The sequence below is a fragment of the Leptinotarsa decemlineata genome, unplaced genomic scaffold, assembly GCF_025532065.1.
Source record: "Leptinotarsa decemlineata unplaced genomic scaffold, Ldec_3_MD MMD2_tig00026328_RagTag_RagTag, whole genome shotgun sequence".
NCBI classification, from domain to species: domain Eukaryota; kingdom Metazoa; phylum Arthropoda; class Insecta; order Coleoptera; family Chrysomelidae; genus Leptinotarsa; species Leptinotarsa decemlineata.
The window spans coordinates 7,278,192-7,292,893 of NW_027412688.1; the positions used below are offsets into that span (position 1 = coordinate 7,278,192).

Below are 14,702 nucleotides of genomic sequence, written 5' to 3' on the forward strand. Positions count from 1 at the left end.
GGATAAATAAACTAGAATTTGGATTAAAAATGATAAACAAACGTCAAACAATTATGGAAAGCAGAGGAATAGTGGAATTGCGTAACAAATACTTAGAACAAATAACTAAATATAGACAAGAACAACGGAACATTTTCTATTTGGAGGAAACTTGGTATGACACTCACGACACAGTTACGAAAGGGTGGACTGATGGTACGAGAATGTGTACGCCTAACATGCCTGCAAACAAAGGATCGCGACCAATCATTGTGCATTGCGGAGGAAGTAAAGCATAGGTTCCGAATTCTTTGAAATTATGTGGAAGAGAACTGGAGGACTGCAATATTGACTATCATAAGAACATGGAAGCTAATATTTTTGATGAATGGTTTGAACACACATTGATTTCAAATTTGGATACGTATATTGTAATAGTTCTTGACAACGCTTCCTATCATTCGCGAAAGCTCATAAAGTACTGAATAAAAATTCGAGAAAAGATGAAATACAAAGTTTTTTAATGGATAACAATTTGTATTTTGAAAATAACTATACCAAAAACCAATTACTTGAAGTTTCACAGACAAAAACATCAGAAAAAGTGTATGCCCTTGAGAGTATTGCTGTATGAACACAAGTTACTGAGACTTCCCCCCTATTTTTGTGTTTTCAATTCCATCGAGTTGATTTGGGGAAAATTGATACAAATCATTAGGCGTAAAAATAATTTTCCAAAATTTAATAAGAAGGTAATAGAGATAGTTGAAGAAAAAGTATCTCATATTACCGAATAAGACTAGCAGAAAGGGATTAAAAAAGTAATTTTAGATGAAAAAGACTATATGGAGATTGGACACTTCTTATATATATACATATATATATATATATATATATATATATATATATATATATATATATATATATATATATATATATATATATATCTCAGTCAAAAAATCAAAAAAATCAAAAATCAAACTCTGCTTTACTTTGCCAAGCTTTCGCTTCTAATGGGAAACTTTTTCAGGGCAGTAAAAATGAGTGAAAAGCAATAAATTGTAGATATAAATTGACGTAAAAGTTAACATGTATACGATTTTTTTGTGGGTTTGACAAATGTCATACCTTCATCGTAGGCAAATGGGTAATTTAACGATTCATCATTGACTACATTGTATCTCGTCAAAAGTCGTCTCAATTTCGATAAACCTAAACTCACGTCAGACAAGTTAATAGCAGACAACAAGTGATGTTACATATAGGGTAAGGTATTGCTTCGAGCAAGTCAGACTGTACCCCCCGATGAAGCACCTATTATATTAGGTAATATGAGGCACACTGGTCAAATGCGCCTGATTGAGGAAGCAATGACCATAAGCAGAAGAGGAAGAACTCTGAACATAACCCAAAATTTATAACAAGAAAAGTAGGCATTCATTTGATATTTCGATTATTATATAGTAAGATTTTGATTTATTTCAAAGAAAAATGGAAGTACCCGACTTCGATTTATCAACCAATTTTGGAACATGTTCCTCCTACTCAAGCTTTTACAAAAACAATGGCTTCCTAAAACTTTCTCAAAAACAGAGGAGACAAGCTTTCCTCGAAAATCAAAAGGAAAGACGGCATCAGTTGACCGACAAAAACCGGGAACAATGTGAAGAGTTCATCAAACTTTTGAAAACCTCTATTGAAGATGACCTAATGGAATGTGATAGTTCTGGTTACTCAACCAGAGTTAAAATGAAAAAGTTCCAACTTATGTTGTCAGAATGGTTGACTGAAATTCCTGAAGATCTTGACGAAAATTGGATCGTTAAATTTGCACCTGAAGGCTTTAGAGTTCTGCTCGTGGCACACAGCCGCAATACTCTTTGTTACAATAAAAACGGAAGAGTTGTCTTAAAATTGAGGAGTAATTTTCCAGGCGGGAGAAATACAGAAGGTAAAGGACTCACTGTTCTGGATTGTATTTACAATAAAACCCTCAAAACAATCTTTGTGTTGGATTGCTTGTTTTGGAATGCAATGTCACTACTGGAGGCTGAAGTAAATTTCCGCTTCTTTTGGTTGAAGTCAAAGTTTGAAGATAATCCTGAATTGGTACTTTGTAGCAGATATAAATTTGTTCTATTAGAAAGTATCCCAGCTCAAAGGCCTCTAATTCAAGACAGAATGTTCAGTCCCTTTCTAGTAGGAGATCAGCGGTTATACATTGACGGTGTTGTTTTCTATCATAAGGAATCTCATTATGTTTTTGGATCTACCCCGCTTGTAGCCTGGTTAGCATCTTATATGCTACCAGAAATGTTGAATATTGATGTTCCTTGTGAAGATATGGCAAGAAAACCTAAAGGTTATATTTGTCAACAGAGTTACCTTATTGAACTCAAATCAAAAAGAAAAAAGAAGACAGGCATGGATATACTCGATGCTGAAATGGAACTGCAGTAAATTTACAAAATGTTTATATTTTATACCATTGTGAGCTTGAAAAGTATGTTTTTATTTATAAAAATTATGTACACAGAATTATGGAGAACCTTTTTAAATAAAACACACTTGAGAGTTTGTTACGAAAGTAACAAGTGACCTTGAGGAAAAACAGTACATTTCAAATAAAATTAATCAGCTATCCTACACACAACTGATCTAAGAGGCCCTGAAATTGAGTACAAAAAAGTTTTCAGATTGTTACCTGCACATGTCAAAATTGGACCAGTTAAAAGTATTTCAATTATATGTATATGAATGAAAACATCAATACCATCCACCTTACAGCCCTGATTTGATGCTTACTAAATTCGTTCTCAAAAATCAACCTGTACACATATTCTTTTATTATCAACTGATAAACTTATCAATATAACCAGAATTGAAACTAACTGTTCCTGTAATTAAGGATTTCAAGTTTCAGAAATGACTGATGATGTATTATTGATGTTTTGCAGATATTGAACTTAAAAATACCAATTAAAATTAAGTGAACATGTACAAGCGTGTATCAATTTTCACAGAATATTACCTGTTTTACAAAACCCTTTTATAACTTGTATGAACGCGTTAGGAGGAAACATTTACAAACGCGTTTTTTGTTGTTTCAGTAATTTACAGTGATTTTTCATAATTAAATACAACACAAGAACTGCTCCTTTCGACGCGCGTTTTTCCAACCGAATTGGTGTCATCAGGAGATGAACTGGACTAATAGCACACTTCCTAATACTAAAACCTAAGAGTTCAAGTTTTGTGTAAGGGCTAGAGTAGGTGTTGGAAGGGAAATGAAGTAAGACTGACGTGTATTATAAGTTGAGGTTGTTTTAAATTAATTTTTATAAAACCATAAAAGCAACAGCGAATGAACCAAACACAATATCATTTTCCGACAGTTTATTATAACTAATCCGATGTTCGTGGTACCGTCAAATCCTTCGATACTACAGCACTGAAAGCGTTGGATGAGAATCTCATCCAAAGAGCGGTTGAAGGTCCCCGGCAACTCGGGCGGATCACCTTGTAAGAGAGCCTGCTGGTTGTATTTATTCAACTGTGGTTCAATCATAATAAATCGATGAGAGCATATATGGAAACTTTCTGTCACTTAACAAAAACTAAGAGCTAATTATGCTTAGAAAATTGGTCAACATTCAACTGAGAACTGCCAAAGAATTAAGTTATCAGAGTAATCTCTTCGTAACTACTTAGGTCAAAACGAAAATGAGCGTGCGTCACATTTAAATATTTATAGCTGTTATTGATCTGAAAAATGTCAAAACGATTATTTCAAATTTGTACTTATTATAATGGAAAAAATAAATGGAAGAGTGTTAAACATTTTTTGTTTAAATGGAATTATTTCCATTATTTTTGTTTTGAGTGTCATCGGTATGGCATTTTCAGTATTGTAGTAAAATATAAAATGAATAATAATTACGGTTATGTTGACATGTGCATAAATGGGACATTTTTCTTAGGTATAGTTTCAATTACTAGTTATTGGGTATAGGTATAGTTCTTACGTATTGTTATATAAATCCCCTATAATTCCTAACTCTAACTTTCCCTATTTACATCTAACCGGGTTCACTTTCTGATTTCTGGGGTACCACCTGTATTTCCATCAGATTATAAGTTTAATTGAGTTGGTTGTATTGAAATTTTTAACACTCTAGTTTTTGTGGTGAATTTTTAATTGAACAAAACATAACTTATAAGCAATACTACATAAATTATTGTCTATAATGAATTATAAGATTAATTTGTGGAATTGCCATGCCATAATGCATGCGCGGAATATGAAAGCATTAAGCTCTTGACGTAGGCTGGATTTAGATTTCCACAACTCCGATATCCGATGAAATGAAACTTTCTTGATTGGCGTTAATGCAACTATTTAATCGATGGGAAAGACACATCCGAATAATTTAACTTTTTTCCGATGACTGAAGACGAGATATATTGCCCAATGTTAGCAGTTTTCTGATTCGTGTACGTACTGAAATTATTATTAGCGGAAACCAACTGATTAAATTATTACTGTTTTTCGAAGATGAAAAAGATTAATGACACACTTCATAAAATCTACTCACAGAATACAAATATACGGAATATTTTATTATTTTCTGGCAAGAATATATGGATATTCGATTTTTTTCTCAATAGATATTGTTTCATTCATAGAAAATATATAAATCATTAATATCTATAATTAGAACTTAATTGGCCACGTTACATATCCATACAATACATTTGTAGCAAGTCAATGTTCCACCTTTCGGAACAAGAATTGAAGTAGTAAGTACCTATACAATTTAAATAGAAAGAACAATGCTTCCACTGTAAATAGGAGCATTACACAAACACATGAATATACATATACCTCCATAGGATCATCCTACACGACAAATAGTAAAAAAAATACCTATAATACAAGTGTATATGTATATAAAAAAAAAGAATATATACTATACAATTGTCTAAAATTGTTAAAAATCACACTGAACCTCAAAATCAAATGGAGTTGTCGTTCCAAGGAGCTTTGAGAAATTCATTCATGGGATAAAAACAATTTTAATAATAGCACTTTGCATTTTCTCTTGAATAATCCTAGAGGAAGTTGTTTCAAACTAGTTGGGAACTTGTTGTATAACTGCAGTTTAGTTGAGTTATTCCTGAACACGTCAAGTCGCGGCATAATAGACAAGCGGGCAAAGTAGAGGCAAGATGCCATATTTCTCGAAAATTGGCTAGCAGTGAGTATCGAAGTCCGCGCTAACGATTATTCTCATTGTTTTTTTCGGTAGAACGAATATTTTCAGAGCATAGCTTGAGTTCCCCCACAGAAGACATAAGTGATCTGAGAATGTATCAATGTTACGCAGAATGCAGAATGTTAATGTTAACAACCTTTTTTAGTTGTCGCATTAGATAAATATAGCTCGATACTTTATTACTGAGTTGTTCTATGTGCCTGGACCAGTTCAGTTTATCATTCAAAACAATTCCAAGCAATGTGACCTCATTACAAAAAAAAATCAATACCGAATCTTTCCATATTCTAAAAAGGAGACAAAATGGTGACTCTGAGAAAATTACTTCTCAAAAAATAACAAAGGTAGATTTTTACAAATCTTTGCAGACTCCATGATGGTGAAAAATATTATGAATATTCAAGGATACCTAGCGATTGTTTCAAAAGATTTTCCAACATGATAGCTTTTTCTTTCAAAAGACGCATCTCACTCAAATGCCTTTTTCAGCAGGAGAAATATTAGCTTTTACTTTACATTTCATCGAGTTGATGATTTTTTTATTTCATTTATGAGGTACTTGGGAAGTAATGAAAGTATGCTGGTATTCATATTCTATATGCTTTCCGTGAAGAAACAAAGGAACATGTAGTTTGAAATGTTTTGAGTAACATATGGAGAATTGATATGTGTTAACAAACTATAAATTGTAATTGAATGAATCCAATTGAGTGTAACAATTCTGAATTTATACTCGAGTGGAAGTTAGTTTTTTGTAAAATACTACAACAATTTTCTGCAATCAAAACAGATATCTGATTGCAAAACATAATAATCATCCTCCATTATCTCAATTTGAAAAATCAGACAATGTTTAGTATAACATTGATTAATTCAATAAATTCAATTCGATTTCAGAGAAATAACAATACAATTTTCAAAATTACAGTTTTTTTAGTACTTCTATAGCACTAGTACGTAATGTTCCCTCTTTGATTTGTATAAGAAGATGTATCCGATATCATTCGTGCTTATGTAAATCTTTAATTTTACTTTGAGAACACGATATCAATTTGTATCTCAATAAGCTCAGAGTAATATTTTTTATTACTCTGAGCTTATTGTATTCGATACCGTAGACACAAAAAAATAGTGTTCTGTGAAAATGTAAAAAGTGATTAAGCGAGACGGCTACTATCTCTAACTATTTTAGGAAATGTGTAAGGTTAGGTTAGTGTTTCTAGTGTTTCATCATTTTCATTTCAATAAAATACAAGGGCTGTTTAAGTGGATTTTACTCGTCAATCGACATTGAAAATGATAGAAACTAAAGTTTTAGATAATTCTGAAAAACCAGAAAGTAAAAAGGCTTCTAAAAAGGAAGCTAAGAAGGCAGAAAAAGCTGCAAAGAAGGCTGAACACAGACAAACTTCTGCTCAAAATCAACCTGATGTTGTCATTGAAGGTATGATAAAGATCTCTTGTTAAAAGTCTTAAGTAATTCTTGACCCATTGAACATCGTATTCTTTAGGTGATGTGTCAGAAGGAAAATATGGTATACTACCCTTAATTCGCTCTGATATCAATGCTGCAAAGAGAAGCTTCTCCTACATCAAAGATTTAAACAAATCTTGTACTGGTCAGGTGGTATGGGTTCGGGCGAGACTGCACACCGTGCGAGCTAGAGGAAAGCAGTGTTTCATTGTTCTAAGACAGCAAGAATTCACTGTTCAAGTTATTTTAAATGTATCTGAAACAATTTCGAAGTCTATGGTCAAATTTTCCAGCGGGTAAAAGTTAACTTCATTATTCGATGCATTTAATTTAACGAAATCTTTTCAGCATACCAAAAGAGAGTATAGTTGATGTAGAATCCACCGTTGCAGAGGTATCTGCTGGCGTAGCTGGTTGTAGCCAACGAGAAATTGAATTAGTAGCTTCACAATTATGGGTCGTATCTTCATCTGCCCCACAGCTTCCTTTGCAGATAGAAGATGCAAGCAGGCCTGAGAAAGCTGATGTAAGTAGTCATAGAATTATTGTACCTGTTACCAGGTACTTCATTCAAGTGAAACTTTATTGATCTGATAGAATACTAAAAGTTTATGAGGGGGTTAAACAACAATATAAACATTTTTTCAATTTATATTACTTAATTTTCAAAGTTGAAAGTTATCTCTAATTCATACACCGTAATCATGCCTCAGCCACCGTATTCACCAGACTTGCCCCCCTGTGACTTTTTACTGTTTTCAAAATTGAAGAGACTCATGAAAGGACTGCGGTTTGTGACCATTGAGGAAATAAAAATCGAATAACTGAGAGAGCCCAAGGACATACAGAAAGTGCACATCAGAACTACTTTGAGGATTGGAAAAACCGCTGGCACAAGTGTATTAAATCTGAGGGGGACTACTTTGAAGGGGAAAAAATAGAAATTGATGAATAAATGAATATTTTTTGAGAAAAATTAAAATTCACCTCATTTTTTTGAACAGAGTAGTATAGTTCAAACTTATTTTTCATCAAGAATATCCAAATGATCCAATAAAATGTTTGTACAAAATGTTTGATTAAATGTATTGAATTTTTCTCAAAGATTTAGGAATAACACACATTGCTTTTGATTCTCAACACAGATTACTGACACCTGTTTTTGTATAATTATTCTCAGGATGAAGGACTCAACATACGTGTTAATCAAGACACCCGATTGGATAACAGAATTCTGGATTTGCGTACTCCGACCAATCAGGCTATCTATCGATTGGAAGCTGGAGTATGTCGTCTTTTCCGTGATTGTCTGACTCGACGAGGATTTGTGGAGATCCACACTCCAAAAATAATATCAGCTGCCTCAGAAGGGGGTGCTAATGTCTTCACCGTGAGCTATTTCAAAAGTGAGAATTTGTTTTCTAAATATCTTAAAAATCTTTTGGTAATTTTGTAACTTGTATATTTCTGGCACTGATTACAAATCTGAACTGGTAATGTAGTGATCGTTAATCCATTTACCCAATTTATTTTTTCAAAACTGTATATGAATATTATGTACTGTTCCTCATGTAAATATTTTTGGCTAATTGGTGATTTCGAAAGGATTTTTTTTTCTTCTGTGTTGTAATGTATAGAGAGAAAAATCACCAAAATTTATATCTTTCATTTTCCAATGATAGCTATTTTTCAATTTTCATTTTTATATACATTACTTTAATTTATAGTCTTCAAAAAATTATGTTTTTGTGGTCAAAATTTGATTTTGGACTTATTAAATTTTACTTTTGTATCGTATCTATTTTTCACCTGCATTTTGACGCTGTAGAAAATAGTGAGTCTGATCAAATTCAGCTTTCATTATACAAGGTGTATCTTGAATGACGTCATATGAACGTGTGTCCTAACTTGTTTCGTTTTCCAGAAAAACTTGTTTGAAGATAAGCTATTATACAAATGCATATATTGTAAAAATAATTTCTAGGTTATTCTATAACAAAATCAAAATCTTTCCGTGCAAGAATACCTATTTTTTATTTATGGAAAGCCTCTTACTCACACAGTAACCTAGTTCAAACAATAAAAGAAATTAGTTTTTCATTTTTGGTGCATTTGTGTAAAAGCTTTTTTTTTTTAAATGTTTTTATTTTAATTTTAAAACATTTTCAAATAGAAGTAAAAGTTGAATAAGTATCAAAATAAGGGATACAAATTATTTACTTTTGATTTGATCACCTTTCAAACCCAGTAAGGTTGAAATAACTTATGAAATCATTACCGAAATGACAATAATTCATAATTTCTACACGTGAATAAGGTACTGTTTTACCATTTTCATATTTTTTCAGTTTGTGAAAGTTGAAAGTACCCAAAAAAGTTCTAATATAAAAAGTGAAATGAAATTATAAAACGAATAAAACAATCAAGATTCTGATTCTACCTGGGCTGAAAAATCTCGACCCGAACACATAGATGGCGCTAGTCTCATTGCATTCACCGCTTTTTCAGTTAGTACTAACCTTCAAAAGAAAGCTATTGAAATTTCATGATATTCTACTTGTAAGTTTGTGAGTTATTGTGCTAAGAGTGACACTACTTTTATCATTTTCAAAACAATGGACTAAAAACAATTTCGTGTTTTAATTTTACACTGGTTCTTGATAGAAAAAAAAACTGTTCGAACGAAGCAATGGCTTGAAAATTTGTTATAAAGACTCTGCTCCATCAGAAACAACAATTAAACGTTGGTTTGCTGACTTAGAACGTGGTCGTTGACACACCGATGATGCAGAATGCAGTGGACTTCCAAATGAGGCAGTAACACCAAAAAACATAAAAAAAATCTTCATAATCGTTTTGAATTATCGAAAAATGAAGTTTTGTTAGTTAGCTAACATTGTTAGGATATCAAAAGAACGTGTTGGCTTTATATTGCATGAACATTTGACTTTGAGAAAGCTCTGTTCAAAGTGGGTGCTCACTGTTGACAAAAATAAGAACATTTTGATGATTCTGAGTAGTATTTGGCCATGTTTGTGAATGTGAATGAAACATGGACCCATCACTTACAAGCAACATCTGATGCTTCTGTGGTTTCTACGATGGTTATTCAACTGTATGTATTACTTTATTTGATACTTTTTGTGATTTGAATCTTAATAAACAATATTATTATTATTATCACTTCACTCCAGAATCAAAACGAGCGTCATCTGCATCATTGCGATGAATTGAACTTCGAATTGCTCCCATATCCACCGTATTCGCCAGATTTGGTTCCCAGCAACTACTGGCTGTTGGCAGATCTCAAAAAAATGTTCACTGGTAAAAAATTTTGCTATAATGAAGAGGTTATTGCTGAAACTGAGGCCTATTTTGAGGCAAAAGATAAATCGTTCTACAAAGTTCTATTGAAATATTAGAGCGGCGCTGGAATTATTGTGTGGCTCTTGATGGATGTTATGTTGATGTATAAAGCCAATTTTGAACAAAAAAAAAAGGGTTTTCTTTCTCCGGCCTGTGTGTTAGTTGTAAAAAGGAACAAAAATAAAAATAAGCAAAAAATTTGAAATTAGTTGTGAAATTTTAGTAACTAGTAAACTTCTAGTAACTATAGAAACATTATTAACCACTTTCAAACATACCTAAAGAAGGTTGATAAAATAACTCTGATTTCCTCCACAAAAAATGAATTTCGTTTAATCCTGTTTTAGATTCTGCATATTTAGCCCAAAGTCCTCAGCTCTACAAACAGATGGCTATCGCTGCCGATTTTGAAAAGGTGTTCACAATAGGTGCAGTATTTCGTGCTGAAGATTCCAATACCCACAGACATCTAACAGAATTCACTGGTTTGGATTTGGAAATGGCTTTCAACTATCACTACCACGAAGTGATGCTCACAATTGGAAATCTTTTCACAGAGATTTTCAAAGGTTTGAGAGACCAGTAAGTGTTCATTTCCTAGTTATTCACCCAAACTCTCTCATTTAAGAATCAGAATGTTTCATTATGTTAAGAACCATTTCTTGTTGTTGGAAGTCTACATGAAGATAAACTATAAAATATGTTGTTTCAAAAGTTTTGACAGTTTTAATGTTGTGTTTTTGTAGCTACATATCTCAATAAATACTCATTCAACTATGTTGTGGTATATACTGGTTGATAGGGAATTTTGTACATTGATGCTGTTCATTTTTTCCAAATTTAAATTTTTTGCCTTATTCATTACTATATGATGTTGTTAAGCAATTCAAAATCAAATTAAAATATACTTTATTGTCCGAAGATTTGCATCTTATTGAAAAAGTCCAAGAAATACAATGTTAATGTAGAAACAGTACTAAAAAAGTATAAATGCAGATGTAAAAAAGTTCCAAAAATGTATGAATGTAAATATAAAATTTTATTGGCAGTGAACAAGTCCCTGCACTATTCTCTGGGTTTGACTTTACAGAGACGTCTGAGTGCTCTCTTCTGTAATATCAATACAGAAGAGAGGGATGAGTTGCATGCTCCCTAAAAAGGTATTCCATAACGTAGTCGAGATTCAATAAGTGCATGGTAAACGGTCTTTGCGATATAAAAACCCAACTCATTTGAAACCACTCTAACTGCATAACATCCGGAGGAGATCTTACTCTTGAATTGTTTGAGGTGTTCATCAAATTTCAGCCTATTATCAATGAATACACCGAGAAATTTTGTGTTTAATTCATTTTGTAATATGGCAGCGTCTATTGAAATTTTTTAGCCAACTTTTCTGTATGAATTCAAATTGAACTAAAGCGCTGCCGAAACAGTCCAAAAAATTGTCCAGGGATATGGCAAAATAGTGTTAATGAACACACTGTTTGACATTGGTTTGCGAAATTTTGTTTCGGAGATTTTAGTTTCGAAAATATGAGCCCCAAAGTGATCGACCTAGAGTAATCCAGGACGAGGATTTTATGACCCTGGTGGAGACTGACCCATTACAAACAGTGCATGGGATGGCGGACCAATTGGGTGTTAGCTCCCATGCGTTTTATGATAGTTTAAAATGTATTGGAAAGGTCAAAGAGCAGAGCTTGAAAAGTGGGTGCCGCATGATTTGAATGATCGACAGAAATCGTCACGGTACGGGGTCTGTTATTCTTTACTTTTGCGTAACCAAGACGATCTTTTTTTGGTTGGATCACTATGTGTGATGAAAAGTGGATCCTGTATGATAACAGGAGATGTTCATGACATTGTTTGGACACCGATAGGCCACCCAGGAACTCCCCAAAGGCGAAAACCCACCAAAATAGACCATGACTAGTATATGGTGGTCAGCTTCTGGTATGATTCACTATAACTTTCTGTAACCAGGCCAAACTATCTCAGCAGAGTTCTATTGTGAGGAATTCGACGAAATGTAACGGAAATTGGAACAGCAGCCGGTACTGGTCAACAGAAGGCGTCCAATCCTGCTCCACGACAATGCCCGTCCGCACGTTTCACAAATCACCGCCCGAAAATTAAACGAATTGATCATCTAAGGTCTGCGTCACCCACCATACTCCCCAGACCTATAGTCAACAGACTACCATCTCTTCAAGCACTTCGATAACTTTTTCACTAGTAGAACCTTCGCCAATCAGGACCAGGCAAAAACGGCCTTTGATAACTTCATCAAATTCTGAGCACACAGTGTTTATGCTGACGGAATTAGTCGACTTGTTTTATATTGGCAAAAGTGCACTGATTCAAATGAAGCTTAATTTGAATAAATTAAACAGAGATATTACAGTTAACTTGCGATGGTCCGACACTACGAGACTGCGGGGGTATCGGATTACCAAGGATTGGCTCTATTTAATTGAATTTGCAGTGTATAAGTTTGGAAATCTAGAGTTAACGATGAATTTTTATTTAATATTTGACTAGAAAAGTTTCAAAATATGTAATGAAGTCAGGCTTCAGTTTTTACAAAAGAAGAGAATTTTATTTAGTATTAAAATCATAACACAACATGAATCGGTTTTACAGTTAAGACCTACTAGACTAGACCAATGACTCATACAGCGCAGCGTCGGACTACCGAGCGTGTCGGACTATCGCGAGTCAACTCTATACTCATGAAAATGGTCAAAACTTTTGAAACAAAATAATATTACACATCTAGGCTTCTTATTCATTTGTTCTCTCTTACTTCTCACGTAACACCGACAATTCACCTACTCCTTTTATATAATATTTATTTAGAGTGGTTTCCTGCAAAATTTCAGATATCAACACGAAATCTCTCTTGTGAACCAGCAATACCCCGCCGAACCTTTCACGTTTTTGGACCCTCCTCTCGTTCTGCAGTTCGATCAAGCACGGAAAATTCTTGCCGATGCCGGTGTCGAAGTGGGACAAGAAGAAGATTTGAGCACGCCGACTGAAAAATTGCTCGGTCGTCTCGTAAAGGCCAAATACGATACAGATTTTTATATCTTGGATAAATATCCCTTGGCGGTGAGGCCGTTTTACACTATGCCCGATCCGCAGAACCCCCTATCTTCGAATTCCTACGATATGTTTATGAGAGGAGAGGAAATTCTGAGTGGCGCTCAAAGGATCCACGATCCAGATTTTCTCACGGAAAGAGCGAAACATCATGGAATAGGTGAGTAGAAGGGAAAGTGTGTGGTTGCACAACAGATGGTACTGCAAGAATTAGTTATTCCTCTATTTTTATCAAAGATATATTGATTATAATGGGAACCAATGCGACTATTTTTTTTTAAATCCGTATTGCTGATCATATAATAATTTGAGAATAATCATTGAATATAAATGGTCAGACCACATACTCAGGCACTACAATATCTAACATGCTTTTTCACTGGTCACTGTCATTTGAATCATCATATGCAGAGACTCGGACTGTCGGAAGACAGAGTGTGTCGCCTCTGTTTGAAAAATGATGAAACAGCAGAGCATATACTTCGTGCCTGCCACGTTGGGGACCGAATCAGGTTTTTAGAGTTTGACAGAACCGTACTCTTACCATCTGACCTGAGAGACCACTCACCATAGAAACTAATGGACTTCGTTAGGAAGCTAGGTTTATTTGGTCGAGTGTGAATAAGTGTGAGCCACAATAAACCCTTGCTGGTTGCGGTGGAGGGTCAAATCAACCCACTCACTTTTGACCTAACCTAACATCCTCAGGAGTTACTATCTAGTGACGCCTGAGGATGCTATCATAAAGAAAAACACGTGTCGCGGTTTTGTGAACTTCGAAGTGGAAATATCACATTAAACTGTGTTTTTTGAACATTGGTGTACTTGGGATATATATAGTCCTTGAACAGGACCCAATATATTCATTGAAATATTAGTGCAACCCTTCTAATTCCACATGAAAATTGTCAATTTTGAAGCAATTTAGATATGCTGTGAATAGGGAAATAATGAAGAGTAAACAGGTTCATTCATTATATTTAAATCTAAGACAAAAAAAATGATATTTTTTCCCAAATCCATGTGTTTTTGCAGATATAACCAAAATTGCTGCTTACATTGAATCGTTCAAATATGGATGCCCTCCCCATGCTGGAGGCGGTATTGGACTGGAAAGGGTTGTTATGCTCTACCTTGGCCTTGACAACATCAGAAAAACTTCAATGTTCCCCCGTGATCCTAAGCGAGTCACGCCATAAAGTTGTAGGAACTGATAAGAAATAAAAATCTTATGACTTTTAATTTGTTTTTAATTCTCAAAAATTCCAGTGCTACTAGAAAGTGCGTCCTTTACACAGATATTAGGGAACATATTCTTACTCCTTGCATTGGGAAAGTGCACTCGAACTTTAAAGTTCTAACCTAAAGCCGCATCCCCACTTTGCCGAGCGGCCAGGCCACGCGGCAAAGCCGACTGGCTTTTTTCAGTTCTCGCGAAAAATGACTTAAAAGATTTTTGAGTTTTCTTTCAATCTCCACTTTTTCAACGCCAAACAACA

At 34.0% G+C, this 14,702-nt stretch overlaps 2 protein-coding genes across 2 annotated transcripts; both read left to right on the forward strand.

Annotated features, from left to right (window-relative positions):
• Nucleotides 1–1,354: 1,354 nt before the first annotated feature.
• Nucleotides 1,355–2,595, forward strand: Snup (snurportin-1). The gene has a single exon (XM_023170563.2). The coding sequence runs from the start codon at nt 1,471–1,473 to the stop codon at nt 2,437–2,439; it is 969 nt and encodes a 322-aa protein (XP_023026331.1). The 5' UTR covers nt 1,355–1,470; the 3' UTR covers nt 2,440–2,595.
• Nucleotides 2,596–6,429: 3,834 nt separating this feature from the next.
• On the forward strand, nt 6,430–14,445 carry AspRS (Aspartyl-tRNA synthetase). The gene is made up of 7 exons (XM_023170561.2): nt 6,430–6,699; nt 6,767–7,025; nt 7,078–7,255; nt 7,910–8,135; nt 10,443–10,677; nt 12,981–13,363; nt 14,239–14,445. The coding sequence occupies exons 1-7, from the start codon at nt 6,552–6,554 to the stop codon at nt 14,400–14,402; spliced, it is 1,593 nt and encodes a 530-aa protein (XP_023026329.2). The 5' UTR covers nt 6,430–6,551; the 3' UTR covers nt 14,403–14,445.
• The last annotated feature ends 257 nt before the right edge of the window (nt 14,446–14,702 follow it).

Coding starts and splice junctions, on each gene's coding strand:
- Snup (XM_023170563.2), top strand. CDS start 1,471: ATGGAAGTACCCGACTTCGATTTATCAACCAATTTTGGAACATGTTCC.
- AspRS (XM_023170561.2), top strand. CDS start 6,552: ATGATAGAAACTAAAGTTTTAGATAATTCTGAAAAACCAGAAAGTAAA. Junction 6,700..6,766: donor ACCTGATGTTGTCATTGAAG/GTATGATAAAGA, acceptor CGTATTCTTTAG/GTGATGTGTCAGAAGGAAAA. Junction 7,026..7,077: donor ATGGTCAAATTTTCCAGCGG/GTAAAAGTTAAC, acceptor AAATCTTTTCAG/CATACCAAAAGAGAGTATAG.